The sequence below is a fragment of the Oikopleura dioica genome, chromosome 2 (genome assembly GCF_907165135.1).
Source record: "Oikopleura dioica chromosome 2, OKI2018_I68_1.0, whole genome shotgun sequence".
In the NCBI taxonomy this organism is placed as follows: Eukaryota; Metazoa; Chordata; class Appendicularia; order Copelata; family Oikopleuridae; genus Oikopleura; species Oikopleura dioica.
The window spans coordinates 608121-625111 of record NC_137292.1 but is presented as its reverse complement, the minus strand read 5'-3'; the positions used below and the strand labels follow the sequence as shown (position 1 = coordinate 625111).

General features: G+C 37.7%; 1 protein-coding gene and 1 pseudogene across 1 annotated transcript; both read right to left on the bottom strand.

Annotated features, from left to right (window-relative positions):
- Positions 1 to 3957: 3957 nt before the first annotated feature.
- LOC145696152 (uncharacterized) lies at positions 3958 to 4984 on the bottom strand. The gene is made up of 5 exons (XM_081773146.1): positions 4719 to 4984; positions 4424 to 4650; positions 4238 to 4380; positions 4136 to 4190; positions 3958 to 4073 (listed from the first exon to the last, which is right to left on the bottom strand). The coding sequence occupies exons 1-5, from the start codon at positions 4982 to 4984 to the stop codon at positions 3970 to 3972; spliced, it is 795 nt and encodes a 264-aa protein (XP_081629272.1). The 3' UTR covers positions 3958 to 3969.
- Positions 4985 to 9178: 4194 nt separating this feature from the next.
- LOC145696138 (glutathione-specific gamma-glutamylcyclotransferase 1 pseudogene) lies at positions 9179 to 9888 on the bottom strand (annotated as a pseudogene).
- Positions 9889 to 16991: the final 7103 nt, after the last annotated feature.

Genomic DNA, 16991 nt, shown 5'->3' with positions numbered 1-16991 from the left:
TGCTCCTTGAATTCAGTTTGCTTAAACATGTGCGAAAGGCGGTATTACAAATATGACTCACTTAATCAGGGAGAGAGTTGAAAATAATAATCTTAATTAACAATTTTTAATCATAATCAATTTTATCCTCAAACAGCTTCTTTTTTATTCCGAACTCGATGTGATGAAGAGAAAGGACCAATTAACAATTAGCAACGAAAATATTGAAGATTTCTTCACAATCGACATTTTCTTTTCGTTTATTTGTTTCAGCTTTCGGAATTAAATTCCATCTTCAGAAACTAAGTACAGTTAACATAAAATACTCAGAAAAGTAAGCTTACCATGTGAGTGGCAAGAGAGAAATTTAGCGCACTGAAGTTTTGACAAGAAAATTAGAAGGAGAAGAGTGATATCTAGAGAATTTCACAACAATAAAAATTGATTTGATGGGCGTTATTGTTGTGAAATACATGCCCATCAAATGAATTTTATTTTTCGGTGGTTGTTTTGTTTGTTAAGATTAGGAAGTAAAATGTTGATGAAAAAAGCTTCAGTATACTTTCGTTTGTGACAGTCGAAAAGATTTGATTTAAGAATGGAAGTATGAGAAAGAAGAAAATCAAGTTTCTTCTTTGGCGTGAGATTGTATTTGTTTTCAGTTTTCAATTTCGATTGATAAATTTCACAGCTGTAGATGTGAGTAGAAATTTCAGAGTTACTTGATCGAAAATTGTGCTCTCTCAGACGGTTAACAACAGGTCGAAGTGTTTCACCAATATATATTCCATTATTACAAGGACAAGTAAATTTATAAATGCAGGCGGTTGGATTATCGCGATTTTGAGAAGGTTTGAGGCGAGGATTTATTAAATTAGAGATTCGAATTGATTTCCAGGATATTTTAAGCCGGAATTTTGGCAAAAATTTTCTGATTGTTTCTAGTAATTGTTTTTGGATGAGATTGCACTGATGCGATGTATAATCCAAAGACAGATAAATTTCCTCGTCATATTCTTGTTCTTTTCTTTTCTCATTTTTTAAAGCTAAATCTATTTTCGAATTAATTAATTTTGACGGGTATGAATTTCCTTTAAGCTTCTTTTTAAGCTTTTCAATCGCAGGTTCTTGAAAAATTTTATCTGAAGATGCGTGCATGATTCTTTTTACGGATCCAATTATGCAATTATTTTTATGGGATTTTGGGCAAATTGACTTAGAGAAATTTGTTAAAACATTACTTTTTGTTGGTTTTTTGTAATGTTTCATTGAAATAAGCGAGTTGTCTTTATTAATGAAAATTGTCGAGTCAAGAAAATTGATCGAGTTATTTTTCATATTTTCAATTTTGAACTGGAAATTTTTATTGACTGAGTTCAACTTACTGAAAATTTTTAGTTTTGATTTTTTCTCACAAACGATTATGCAGTCGTCAACGAATCTCGCAAAAAGTAAACACTCGCCTGATTTTGTCAGTGAGCTAACAATATTATTCTCAATAAGACTGCAAAAACTAGCAACAATTGGGGAAATGCTACCTCCCATATTGACACCCTTATTTTGTTTAAAATTGCCGACACGGCTAGAAAAACCAGTAAAATCACGAAGAGCACCTCTAAGAAGTGCGAAAATTGTGCTTTTTGATGGAAAATGCTCTGGTTTTTCAATAAAACCTTCAAAATAAAATTTTGGATTTTGGTAAATTTTATTGACAATAAATTCAATCGCTTGATTGATATCGACGTTATCATACATTGACACAACGTCAAGCGAAAAAACTGTATGTTTATTTTTATCAAAAAAAGGTCGAATTTTTAAGATTTTGTTTTTTATTTCTTCGGTACTTTTTATGCTGAATTTACAAAATCCAAGCATTTTAGAAAGAATCGGTTTTAAAAAAAATTTTTCTGTATTGCTTGTAAGGCTGTTCGTGCCAGAAATGATAAGTCTTAAAGGTTTGTTTGTTTTGTGTTCCTTGGAGAGACCAAAACATGTGCGACTGTTATAATTAGGCTTGATCTTGTTGAAACAGGTCGATGTAACAAAAGGTTTCAAATCTTCAAGAATGCAATTTAGACGTTTATAATCTCGTTCTAAAAAATCATCCGAGATTTTTATAAATTTATCGGATAAAAGTTGTTCTGAAAGTTTTTGTTCATATTGTTCACATGTGACAATTTTAAGATTGTCAGATTTATCGATCGGAAGGATGAGAATGCTTGGATTCTCTTTCAAAAACTTTTTGAGAGTTTGAGCGTCATTGTTATTTGGGAACGCTTTCCGAAGAGAATGAAAAGAGACTTTAATATTAGTCAAAATTTCATCTGTTAAGAGTGGATCGAACTTCTTATCATTGCAATATTTAAAAATTTTAGTAGCTAAATAATCATACTTTTCGCCAATTTTCTCAGCATGAGGAGTTCCCCCGATACTACGTGAGCCTCCGAATTTCAAAATATCGATAATTTCAGGTGGTAAAGTAACAGATGTATCATTGATAATTTTGATTTCGAAAGGTGGTGGGGATTTTTGTGCGATCAGAGATTTAAGTTTTTTATCTAGTTGAGCTCGATGAAATTTCAGAGAATGAAAGGCTACATTTCGTAAATGCGATAGGTGACGATGAAGGTTAAGCGGTGATAAATTTGAAAGTTTAGTTTTAGAAAATAATTCTAGTTCAGAATTAAGTTGGTCAATAATTACGTTGTTTTTTTGAATTGTTTCACGTGTTATTTGTGATCTTCTTTTCGATACCTCAGCTTTACTCCATTTTACTTGCTTCAAAACTTGCGGCTTGAAAAAAGTGAATCGGGGGTGGACTTGATGATCCAAGCAATTTTGTAGAAAATTGATGTGTTCTCTATAACGCTGGACTTTTCTGATTATTTTATATTCTTGGCGATGTCGTGGTTCCATATTTATATCTCTTGGTGTTGACATCTTGTTTTATAATTCTTTTCGTTTATTTGTTTGAGCTTTCGGAATTAAATTCCATCTTCAGAAACTAAGTACAGTTAACATAAAATACTCAGAAAAGTAAGCTTACCATGTGAGTGGCAAGAGAGAAATTTAGCGCACTGAAGTTTTGACAAGAAAATTAGAAGGAGAAGAGTGATATCTAGAGAATTTCACAACAATAAAAATTGATTTGATGGGCGTTATTGTTGTGAAATACATGCCCATCAAATGAATCTAGATATCACTCTTCTCCTTCTAATTTTCTTGTCAAAACTTCAGTGCGCTAAATTTCTCTCTTGCCACTCACATGGTAAGCTTACTTTTCTGAGTATTTTATGTTAACTGTACTTAGTTTCTGAAGATGGAATTTAATTCCGAAAGCTCAAACAAATAAACGAAAAGAATTATAAAACAAGATGTCAACACCAAGAGAATCGACATTTTAGATATTTCTGTGGTTAACAAAACTTCAAATGGAGCGTAAGTTTCCAAAGATAGAGAAATTCGTGTTGAACAATCATTCAAAGGTTTACAAGAAAAATGTTTCTTGACAGAGCGAGAAAACAGTTTCAAAAATCCGCGAGTTCGGAGCATGAAGATTTCGATTCGTCACTATTGAAATGCGCTGCAGAAATGCAGCTTGCCACAAAGGATGACATCTACTGGTACTGGAGGGGAAAATGCAGGAGCCATGAGTCCTATGCAGGAATTATTCCGATGCAACCTGTTTCCGGCGAGATTAGCGGTGCCTCTTTCGACACAATAAGAATTGAGTTCATAATTCTCGAGACAGCTGAGTTTCATACTTTTACCAAAAGTCTCCGAGAAAATAGCACACATTTATCAAAGGATTTCGCGTGCGAACTTGAAATTTTTATTAATGCTTTTATATCAATGATTCACAGCAAAAACCTTACTGAAAACTTTCGCTGTCCTACTGAAGATTCTTTCTGTTCAGATTTCTTCATCCAAACAATTCATGGCAAATGTGATATTTTCTGAAATATACAAGAAAATTTTCTATATTAAAATTTATTTCTTAGTGATTAAATAGAACAGAACTCTACAGAGAAGCAAAAATATTATAGTTCTGCAGATAATTTTGCAAGCAAGTCCCGAAGTGTAATCTTGATCCACTAAAACTCAGTTATTTGATTTATTTGTTGACAAAAAATTGATTTTGGCGGTTTGAACTCACGTAAAGTTTGAACTGATGCCATTCCTGCCCAGAGTTGATTTTGATTCCAGCCGGTCTAAAATCGCATCAGCTTTTATTTTATTTTTCTTTACAAAGCCTTACGCATTCCATTATCATTCTGTCTTCTTCAGAAAGGGACATGAACTGATTCCAGCCAGATTTAACCCCACACAACGCCGTTTTAACTGGATACTGATACAATCGGCTATCAGAGAATCTACAAGAGCTTGCATCTTTTGGGTTTCCTTAATAAAATTCAAAAACTCATTTTTCTATAAAATTATTAACCCGGAAGAATAGAGTGGATGAAATAAATAACAAATTTTGGATCGCCTCGAGCGAAATTCTGCCTGGTCAATGGCATCTTGGTCGGCTTGTAGTAGATCTCAGTAGTTTGTGCTTCGCCCCCGCCTCTTGTTCTTTCGTGTCTGACAGTTATTCTCTTGCTCGTCAGGATTTCTATATATTGTTGGAGGATTGCTTTTCGCAGGTGAATATCGGCGTTAGCTGGCGATCTTTTAATGGTTCAAGCTATTGAATTTTCGATTCAGATTTTTAAAGATGTAAAATTGAACCAATTAACCTGAATAATTTTTGCAGATCTTGCAAAACATGCTCGTTTTTGTCGGGAACATTCACTGGTGCAAAGTTATGAACACCAGGGTTCATCACATATCCTGGATATGAGCTTGCAGGGGCACCAGGAAGATATTGCGGATTTCCAGGTTGTCCGGAGTAAGAAGAAGAATTGGTACTTGGAGCAGCCCACTGTGAACTTTCGTGCCCCTGAAAACCTGGCGACCACTGATTATTCACAGCCCCGTAATTGTAGTCGCCGGGAGTACTCATAACTTGAAACTGAGTTTTATTCGAGAAAACACAGAATTCTAGCAGATGCTCTAGAAAAAAAAAATAAAAATTGGCCCTAGAAAAAATAAAACTCAATTGAAAGAACTTCTGGAAGAAATTATTCTTCTTTTGACTTAGAATTCTTCCAGCAGGAGGGTCCTCCAGGCACTAGAGAAATCTGCTCGCTTGGTGTCGCTTATTCGGGGTTTAATTTTCGGGGTAATCATCAAAAATCATCGGTAGAGAACAATTTCTCCTGGCCAGTTTTTGGTCTTTTCAAAGCGGAAAGAAATTCGAAGAAAAGAATCACCTGGAATGGGCACTCGAAAATCTCCTGTAATTTTCTCGTTGATTTGTCATTTCTAGGACGGTGCAGGTGGAATCCCTGTCGGCTCACCATCGGATTATCGAAAGCGATCAAGTTTTGGTTCTTGTGTTAAACAAGTCCACTCCCGCGCGGATTACCAAAAACTGGAAAACAGCTAATTTCCCAAATACTATTCTCACTTTCCGAAACTAGAAGTTCGAAACGTGCGAAAAAAGCAGCTTTATGAAAATTTATTTTTCTCGAAATTCGGATCCAGTTAGCGTCGCAGCTGGAGTGAACGTGTTCCGAATAAACACTGCGATCTACCCGAATCCTATCAAAGCTCACCTGACGTTTAACTCGGTTTGAGTCTCTTTTACCCTCAATGGACTTATTTTAAGCTCTCAAGAATTCAATTTGATTAATTATACAGCAGAAAAATTAAGGGGATAGACATCGAAATCTCGATTTTCAGGTAATAAATTTGCTTGAACTTCCATCTGATAATGATAAATAAGGGTGTCACTCGCTTAATAATCGAGAAGACGAATAAGAATCCAAAGATCAAAGGGAAAGCCGCGCTGTGCGCGGCTTTTTGGTTTTATTTCTACTCGAAGCCGCACGCGGTTTCTCGATTTTTAATGATTGAACGCATATTGCGCAGATTTCTGCGCAAAGCACCGTTGAAGCTCGATAACTCAAACTTAACTTTATCAAAATTTAAAATGAACCCCCACTTTTCGGGGTCTTTTTCGATGAAGAATCCGAATCCATCATCAAAAAGTTTTTGGCCTCATGTTAAAAATTTGGCTTCAGAGCGAAAATTTCCGTCCCGCCCAAATTCTACAAATTTTCCTTATAATTTGATTCTTTTTTGACGAAATCAGTAAATTTTTCATGGTTTAATTTTATTTTAGAAGAGTCAAAATGACGATTTATTGTCAAAATGATAGATTCTTTTGTATGATAGTCGATAAAAGTTGAGAAAATGGCATATCTTAGGTAAAACTTGAAATCACTTGTTTTAGCTAGGTTAAAGTTAGGGTTAGGAGTCTTCAGAGGTCCCTAAATGCCCTCAGGGTACGGAATCAGCCCCCACTTTCAATAGTCAAAATGATCCCCAGCTCCTGGGCTTTCTAAATATGTATTATATGCCCACCCTACTAAGCCCAAAAAAAAGTCCAATTATTAGTGATTTCCCCTAGTTAGGACTCAAAACTATATTTTTCTGGTTGCCAAGCGTCTCAGCTTTAATCAGCTATCTGAAATAATCTCAAATCTTTTTATAAGTCGACACTAGAACCCGTCAAAGGCGCTGCGCAGAAATCTGCGCAATATGCGTTCAGCAAAACTTTACAAACGTGCGTTCAAGCGTTAACAGACAGACACCCTTATTTCCGTTCAAACACTTTTTAATGTTCTTTGACTCCAGATCAAATCGATAAATAAGGGTGTCACTTGCTTCAAAATCGGGTAGTAGAATACGTCTTTAAGGATCAAAAGAATAGCCGCGCTGCGCGCGGCTTCTCGATTTTTAAGCAAGGGGAAACCCTTATTTTTCTTTGCGACAAGAAAGTTCGAACTCTTCTTTTAGTTCTTTGACTCGAGTATATTTTCAGTCAAGAATCGGTTCCATCCTCGGAAAAAATTCACATCCGGTGGAGTGACGCGGGCGGAAAGAGTCGATTTATGCTGAAAATACCAAAACAGGGCAGGAAAGTGGATCGACTCTGGCGTTGCAAATTTCACGATTCGCGAAGAAGCGCCGGGCTCATCCAATTTTCGCACATGTGCAGTTGTACCTTTTGCTGCTTGTTGTGTAATTTTGTTTGCCAGGGTAAACAACGCTAAACAAGATCAGAAACGGGCCGAAGGAGGATGGATCTCGCCTCGTGCAATTTGTCACACCCAAGCTGCTCCTTCGACTAATGATCATTTTTTCTCAAATATTGCGCGAAAATCTAAACATTGGTCCAATTTCGCCTGGTCCTCGTTTGCGGCATCGTCGGGGGCATCAAAGGACTCTTCCGCTCGAGTGATGAATTTTCTGGGGTTGGAACATTTGGACCTCGGCTCAAAAAACCTGTGTAAAAATCTGAGTCAGGATCTTGAAGGATTTTTTTTTTGGGAAAAACCGTAGCAGGACCCTGACTCAGGCTTTTACACAGGTTTTTAGAAAAGACATCGTAAAACCCGATGTTTCGCATTGCGAAAAGACCGGATTTGGTTACTAATGATTCGTGTTGATGCTGTGACCTCTCGGCTGTCAGAGATAAACTCGGCGGAAGACTAAGTCGACACCAGATGTCGTAACAAATGATAACTCCAGTGTAATTCTCCGCTTTTACGAAGGGCATCAAGTGGCGATTTTCGATGACTAATGATGTTGAATGCAGCTCTTTTTTTCAAGAAAAATAATGAACAAAATAAGCAGCGTGAAAAAACGCGAATAAAGCAACCGCATGAATTCGAAAATTGGCTTCTGTCGTCTCATAACTCGCCCTGATGACGGAATTCGACAATGGCATGTGTTCGCTTGAAACGATAAATTACTCATCCTTTTTACTTTACCAAAAAATCATTTCACTCTTTTTTGTTAAAAATTTTTTTTTGTATTATTTTTCAAAAATTTGTTCAATTTTTAGAAATTTGCCAAGTTTGGGCCCTCTTTGAAAATTGATGCCAAAATCCGATTTCTTAAGAAATTTTGTCATCAATTTCATCAACGAGCGAAAGAGTCTTTTGGGGAGCTAATGATGATAAACCTTATCGCCTCAAGCGCGGCAATTTGCTTTGATGTTTTAGTCTGTTTAAAAAATCGAAAATTTGAGTGTTTTTTACGAGCAGTTTTTAGCAGATTTTCTCGTTTTTTTTGTTTCCGTTTACGCTTCGAAAATGTTCGTTTACATGTTGCTGACGGAGTTTTACAAAAAAAATGCACCCCAAATCGCCTCCATTTGCGGTGATTAGCAAAATCGTGTAGCACCACGCAATACTGCACGAACCTGCGCGAATCAGACGCGATTCTAGCGCGTAGACAAATAACGAACATCATTCACAAATGATGTATCTATTTGTAAACGGCTGTGAAATAATGCAACACGACTCGTTTTCTGAGAAGTCTGCACAACAAATAGCACAAAAAACAACTCAAAAACAGATCGAAGTCGGAAAATTAAATTAATTAATTTAATTAATGGGGAATAAGGACCCTGGCCAGGTTTTCTAGATAACTTACCGAGGTGAGACCATAATCATCTAATTTATCGGAGTGTATAGATTTTAAATTGATAAGAAGAACCATTGACTCAATAAATTAACAACAGATCATACACTTTCCTTCTGCGGGGCCCGGACTTTGCTTTCGAATGTCGTTAATCTCGTCGAATGTCGGGCGGCCCGATTATCATTAGTCGTATCTTACTGTAAAAATTTGTCATATTCTGGCTCGATTTCAGCGAGATCATTGTTGTTTCAATCGCCTCAAAACAGAAGCTCCCGTAAAAAGCCAGCTCAAGTGCTTCCATTCTCCAGGAAGACGGTGCTCCATTCTCCCCTCCGTTTGTTCTTCTACTAACTTCTTCTCACGGGAGGGGCCAAGAACGTGCCAGCACGGCCTGTCACTTCAAACGAAATCAAAAACGAAATTTCTTCCGAAAGGAAATTCTCAGAGCCGCCTCTGATTTTGAATCAAAGCTTTTGAGTTTTCAAATTCTTCAAAATTTCTTAGTAGAAACGGAAGTGAAAGGCGCGATTTGGGTGTTTGATTTTACGACTTTTCGCTTGAAAGTTGACGAAACCGGATGTCCGGCTTTTCAAGTTTTTGACTGCTAGACAATGTCTAGTAGACATCATCGTTAAACCCTTTTTCATGTTTGTATTCATTTTGATAAGAAAACAGAGCGGAAAAATTTAGTTTTCGCTTTCGATTTTCGATATTTTCTCTTTCGTCATTCGCGTCAGTTCGTAAAGATGATCATCCTCAACTAGCGGTAAAAACTCCCGCTGCCATTCAGCCAGTCGAAAGAGATATTCTGTATTCGGCCCAGCCAATCCGCTAGCATTCGCAATAATGTCAGATAATTCCTCCATGGACTGTTTTCCAGTAAAGTAGTAGTTTTCCGTCGTAGCGGTGTAGACCAACGCTGGAATCGGCGGCGACTCGCAGCTGTGGAACTCCTCCACGGTCACGCTGTAGCCTGCTTTTTCCACCTCTCGCGTATGGAGATATTTAATCCCCGCAGAAATTTCATTCTTTCCGGACAATTTGAACGCGCAGCCATATGTCTCTGCTTCTGCAGTGGGGTCTTTCAGAAGCGTCGCAACTCGAGCTGGAAATTCTGGCGTGCCCCTGTACGTCATGTCCGATTGGTAAAACCGTCGGTGAAACCCACGGATTTTTCCAACGATTTTCTCCGAGTAGCGAAAGACGGGACGCCAAATCAACGACCCGTAGCCGAAAACCCAAACCTCTTCCAAATTCGACAAATCGTCGAATTGATTCAAGCGGATTGCTTCGTTGATTTTCTTCATACAAGAAATATTTCTTGAAAATTAATGAGGAAGAAAAATTTTTCTCAACTTACTTTTCGCTCATTTTCTCTTCATTATCAAACTCTTGACAGACTCGCTCTCGAAAAATTTTTTCTCCGGTCGTGATAAAATTCTTGAGATCATCGCTTGCATCGACTGTATCGAAAGTTAAGTCTGAAAAAGAAAGCATTTTGAGAAAAAGAAGCGTCAATTTTTAAAAAAGCGGAAATAGATTTAGCAAATTTCCTCATTAATTTTGGACTACTGTAGATCTCGTAAAAACTCCAACCAACCAATCAAGACAAAAAACCACTTTGTTGAACTTCACAAAGCCAAATTCGAAATTGGCAATTTCAAATTGCAAATGATCGCATAATTCTGGCGGCGGATTTCTTCTTTTCTAAAAGAAACCCTAGCTTAGCCGGATATCATATCCGCCCGAGCTTACTCAGCGACGACAGTTCTATCGCCTCGCTGCCACGTGTTCTTAATTCCCAGCAGTTCTGTTGCATTCGTTTCTTTCGCTTTCGGAAGCAAAATGCTTGAAGAGTGCTTAGATTCGAGATTTCTTATCAGTAGTGTTCTTAGAGTCAGTTAATCAGGGATCAATATTTCAGGCTTGAGCAAACTCGACAAATAGTAAGCTGAGTGAACAGACACATTGATTGCGACATCTTAATCCGGAAGTTCGAAAATCCGGATTAGGGCTAGGGTTACATTTCCGACCTGGATGTTCAGGCGCTGCACTCTAGAAGATTCTCTTTCTGATAAATTCAATGTTGATTCGTGATGAAAGATTTCGGCCAAGCAATCTGTGTTAAAAACCTGACTCAGGGTCCCGAAAAAGCAAGAATTGGCCGGACAGTGGCATGAATGGACGAAAAATCGAACAATTTGACAGAAAAATTTGTCAAATTTTAGACCAATCAGACTTCCGCGCTTGGCTACTGGGCCGATCAGATTTCAAATGAAGACAGTTTTAAAAATTTGAGCAACTTTGTCGTCATTTTTGTCGATTTTGTCATCTTCAACCCAACATCTCCTGGATTCCCTGCCTTACAACCTGAGTCAGGGTCCTACGACACATAATTGCTTCTTCAGGACCCTGAGTCAGGTTTTCTCCACAGGTGGCCGATCCAAGTGGACCATGATAGACATTCGATTCGGAGTTTTAAAATCATCAGCAAGATTTTATTTCCGAAACTTCGTTTCAGGAGGAAAAAAAAGGTTAAAATACATGAAAATCATTGGTGAATCTGATAAGGAGCAAAGCACACGTATTTTTTTACGAAGAGAAAAAAAAGAGAGAAAATTGGCAGCTAGCGATAAGGAATTTATCTTCGCATTTTCGCCGATAAAAGGGGATGAGGTCAATTAATGAGAGTTTCGCCGTGCTGGGCACGATTTTTGCGGTTTTGATTCGTACTTCTTCTTTTTATTTAATTTCTTCGCCGAATTTACAAAAGTGAAAAGCGATTGGGAAATTCGATCGGGAAAAAACGGTACTTTGGAATTTCGGGTCGCTCAAAAAAGGACAACTCGGCATTTTTGTAAGAGGAAATAGAGCGTCATATTATTTTTGGTGATTAGAACGGCTGATGCAATCAGGTAACCGCGTGAGATTGTATAAAAGAACAGCGCGGGTTCCACGCAAAATGCAATCGACAGGTGGATAAGCATCTACCATGGAATTTCGGGCGACAAGAGTACAACACTTTCTATACCAAAGGATGATTTTTCCATTCAAAACATTGTTTTACATAATCAAATCCGACCTTCTGCTCAGAAACCTGTGTAAAAACCTGACTCAGGGCCAAAAAAGCTTTGAGAGGAGCCTGACTCAGGTTTTTACACAGGTTTCTGAGCTCAATTCTGACCTTTTCTAGCCATTTTTTATTAATTATTATTATCAACTATGAAAAAATAATCATGAAAACTCATGATTCTCGGAAAGTCATCATTGCCCTGGAAGTTGGCCCTTGGCCCATTCTTGGGTTTAATCCGCGCTCCCCAAAATAGGAATAGCCACTTCATTTCTGTCTAAGCTGTTTATCAATGCTCGGATAAGGGAGGTACTTTCCCATTCACGGCAGAATGACTCCCAGGCTACTCAATACTAATTTCTTGGTCTTCGCTCGCTTACAGCTACAATACACGACCTGGCTTTTGAACCCAAAACAGATTATGTGGTTCTTGGGATGCACTTTATGAATTCAAGAATTTCTTATATTTACTTCTACTCCATTTTTTAGCTGTTTTTCTTTAATTTTTTACGACAATTCCAGCTCGTCGTTACCTGAAAATTAAGTGAATCATATATGATTCAAAGAATTGCAAATAAGCGAGCAAATGTTAACATTAACGGCCGGTTATATTTTTATGTATTCAATTCTCAAAAAAATGGGAGAAATTGATATTGAAAAAGGAATTATCCCGAAAAAATGGGTTCATCCTGAGAATACTTGCGCCGGTTCACAATGCCAGGAGTGCGGGTAAGCAGAAGTATGCTTCGTAAAAATTTTAAACCAATTTCAAGATCCTACTGCAGAAGATTGACAATCGTACTCATAAATTTTTCAAAAAAGTAACCATAGACTAGACCCCGGCATTTTAGGACCTAAGGGGCGGAGCCCCGTGGTTAGGGGCACAGGAATCTGTGAATAAATTCACCTTAGCCGAAGAATCAGTGCATCTTTTATCACTCATTCTTCGGTTCATGCCGAAGAATCAGTGTTCTTACACGCATCAATCCTTCGGCCTCCAAGCCGAAGAATTAGGCCGTATCACCATTTTTAATAGGAAAAAAAATTGTGACAATTGCGTATCTTCTCTTCCTATTTCGGCCTTTGTTGACAGGGTGGAGTGCAAAATTTCCGGTGTGATTTTTAGATGTCCACATGAAAAATGTGACGCGAAACTGTCATTCGACGGTTTTTTTCAACATCTTTTTACTTTTTGCAATAATTCATCTTCGAACTCAAACTCTTCTGGCATTGATGACGAGATTCATAAGTTACACAACCAAATCAAGCGACTTGAGGGGTTTAAAAAAGCCGAGGAAGAGCTAAACCAGGAAAAGCGAAGTCTCGAAGAAAATAAAATCGAGCTAGAAAATATTCAAAAAGAAATCAAAGAAATATCGACAAGATTGAAAAATTTGAGGTTTCGAAAAAAAAATTTACTCGGAATCAAAAGTAATAAAGAGCAGAAGATCGCAGACCTCACGTCTAAATGTGAACAAGTGAAAAAAGAATGTAAATGAACACATTAAAACATTATCATATCAATTAAAGGCCGTCCTACTCAACAGAAAAAAGATGATGGATTGTCTTGTGGAGTGTGCTTCGAAAAATATGGTGCTGATCATCAACAGGCCTGCATTGCCACCTGCTTCCATTCATTTTGCTTCAAATGCTTGAACTCCTTGAATCCAAAAACTTGTCCCAAATGCCGACAAGATTTCAATGATTCTCAAATCAAGAAAATCTTCTGACTTTTTCTCAAATAATCGCTGAATAAATATTTCTCCTTAGAAATTACTTGACCTAAAAGCTTATCTCAACACTTTGGCGACCGAAAATAGGTTTTGGCGATCTTCGCCAGAAAGAATTCTCGAAAACGTAAACAGAAGACCGAATGTTCTTATCTGCAGATTGTTGATATTTGGGGTCAGGGGCTCATCCAAACTGTGAAACTTGCGTTAAGTCTTTATTTAACGTTGCACAAGCTTTTCTCTTCCTTTCAAAATAGCACCCTTCTTTCCAGCCTCTTTTCATTTTTACGCAAATTACTCAATTTAAGCCGCCTGAATTAAAATATTATGCCCGAGTCATTCTGGGGTGGAGCTTTCCGGGCAGCGACCTTTGCGCGTATTTTGGCTCAGGTCCGTCGTTCCGCGAAAATTTCCGCAAGTTCTGCCTTGCATATTTTGACTGACGTAGTAAAGGGGCTCGAGTTTCCTGAAGTTTTTTTTTCTCTGATAGTTTGTTGGTATATTCGTCGCAGCTTCCGATTGAGCCAGATTCTAAAGCCAGCATCTTTCCCAAACAAACAGGATATCCTCTTACTGTGAAGAGGAACCATAAGACAAGGTTTTACTTTAGAAATTGGGTTTTTTCATTTTTTATTTTATTGAAAAATTTGAAGAATCAGGAATATTTGGAATAAGTTCGATCAGATTATGGTTCATAAAGATCAAGACTTCCGATTTTCTCTACAATTTTTTGGAAAAACCATAAATGAATGCTTAATCCCGGAACGCATGACCATTTTTGCCAATTTCTGACCATTTTTTAACCCAATATTTTCGCGATTTGGGCATAAAGAGAATAAAAATCCGGGTTTATATATTATAACCGGACTCTAAGCTACAAAAATATAACTTGAGCGTGGTCATATTATATGCGTATATGATATACGGTATATCAAATATAATATGGGTTTTTTGATGAGCAAAATCGTATTACCCAAAAATGGGTCGTATATGCGTTCCGGCGTTAATTTTATTGATTGGGGGTTTTTATATCGCTCCAGTTAAATCGAGAAAAAGGAAGTACTCGGTGCATCAATGAAATGGTTAATTGGATCATGTTATCAAGACAATATTCAGGAGACATATTTTTATTTAAGTTTTTGTTCAAGGATCGCTCTTAGAAATTCTCGAAAAATCTCAAGCTGCAAAATATTTTATCAAAGTGACTTGCGATATTCAGATAATATGACTTGCGCTTCCAAACTCTCTAATAACCTTCACAGCAGTTCCTCACTTTCCAATCACTTCCTGGAAACCACGACCTGCTGACTAAAATCGGCTTATCCCAAATCCATAGATTTTTTTCGTTGATCGCCAAGGTGAAAATCCAAACATTTTCGCAGCTGATAGGGCTCGGCACCTCCCGCCGAGGGGGGATTAAGGCTTCCTCGTTTGGGTCAGGGTTGGAAATTTTGGCACTGACCAATCATCAAGGATTAAGAAAGGGATTAAAAAGCGGATTTTTCGAAAATTTTTTGGGTAATTTACTAATTTGTCAAATTAAAAATTAAAATAGTCTTGAGACCATATTTTCGAGCTCTAAATCGATTTGGAATCTGTTACACTGGCATCGATAACTGTCTTCATTTTTTGCCACATTGTGACATTTGGCCCATCTGCTTACGCGAGAGGCCAGCTTCCGTGCATCACAAAGTGGAACACAAGATTTTGCGGTCGAGACATCCTTAATCCCAAATGCCTATAAACGGACTTCTAAAACGGCGACAGTTGTAATTTTATGTCAGAGTACGGTTTTTATTAGCTAATGCGAATTTCGATTTTATCCAGAATCTGATGCTATGACTTATTTCTGAGCAAAAAAGGGGGAAAGCGCCAAATAATCTATGTCGAAATTAAGGTGATCCGGAACGCTAAATCTCTCGCAGCTGAAGTCCGTCCAGAGGCTTCCGATTATTCCGAAAAGCAGCTTTCGACTGGGGCGTATTCTAAGTGCAATTACGCGGCTACTTGAGCCGACTATTTATCGCCAAGCATATCAGCTCAGCTCGAACCTGGCGCGAATATCATCAACTCAAACGGATTTAATTCGATATCATTTAGCTTTTTACGGGGAAAATGATGGGATCCACTTTTGACGTTGTTTCTGATTATCGAAATTCAAAATTCGAAATTCATCATTTTCCTTCTAATTTCCACTTTTTAATCCACCCAAAACCAGCCCTGTTCAATGCGCTTCCCGGTCGACTTACACTTGTCGGTCAACTTTCAAAATAAAACGCGAGCGATTTGATTGACGACTCGATTGAAAGTCCTTCAACCCTTTGTTCTCCAAGCGGGGCTTTAGCTTTTACGCCTCATTGTGTCAAAAATAATTTTGCGGATCGGCAACTCTTTTGAGCGACAGTAGTTGGCCCCAATCTGCCTTTTTGTTGGTGTTGTTGATGTTTTACTAGTAAAAGGAAAGGGCGTGAATGTACCACTATTGGACATGTCAGCTACAAAGGAAGTTTGATAATCAATTTGATGAATTATATTGACGGGAACAAATTGTTATGGGTTCGGGGTTAGGGTTAGGGTTGAGGCTAGGGGTAAGGGTTCGGGCTTCTTTTCTACATCCAAAAAATAAGGGTGTCGCTTCGTGAAATCTTATGATTTATGACATAAACAAATTTTCGAAAATTATTGTGGGGATATCCTTATTTCAAACAAGAAGATTAAGGTTTGGGTTAGGGTTTTAGCTCCTTCTCTACATAAAGAGAAATAAGGGTGTCTCTCTGTAAAATCTAGTTATCAATGACTTTTAATTTTTTCGAAAGTGATAGTGTTGATACCCTTATTTCATGCAAACAGATTTAATCAAATTGATTCCTACATCTTATTCTTTCCAAAAAAGTATATTCTAGTATAGAAGTACAAAGTTTTAGAAACGCAAGTCAAAAATTCCAGCGTCAATTGAAGACGCATCCGGCTCGTTTCTAATGGCTCGTTTGTGCCATTTATGTTTTCCGCTCACTTCCGGCAGCGTTTCTTGGCTCACTTCGCCTCCTCTCCTGCTTCCAGCGCACACAATCGCAAAAGTACTGCAAAGTCAAGAGGCCAGAGACAAATTACAAAACAACCGCTATCTAATTATCAACTGCATTTATTAGGATTAGCCAAAACTGAATTTTCTCAGAAATTTTTAGTAAAATTTTAGATTCTTTTTTCAAAGAATTTTTTTAAGAAATTTCAGAAAAGTTTTGAGAAAAAAAATTTTTTTTCGCCGATCAAAATTTTTCTGGGATTTTCGAGATAATTTGCGAATTTGCGCGGATTTCGGAGCTTTATCACCATTTTTTATGAGAAGGGAAGTAAAAGATTTTCTGCTGGAAATTCCAAATTTGGCAAAATTGAGATTTTTTTTCATTGAAAATTTTTCGCACAGGTGCTAATGCCCGTGAAACCTGACCCGACCTCAGCTGGATCCGGGTCAACCCGACGATAATCCCTTGCTTCCTCCTTTTCTCCCTCGAAAAGGCGAAAAATCTTTAATTGTTAAATAATCTTACAAATTAAATTACCGCATTTGCCATGTTCAAGCCGCCGCGAATTGGCAAGGGAAGCAGGGAAGTGTCAGAAAAAGCGGGCTGGGCAAAGAAAGGAGCTGACGGAAATTTGACAGTGGAAAATATTGG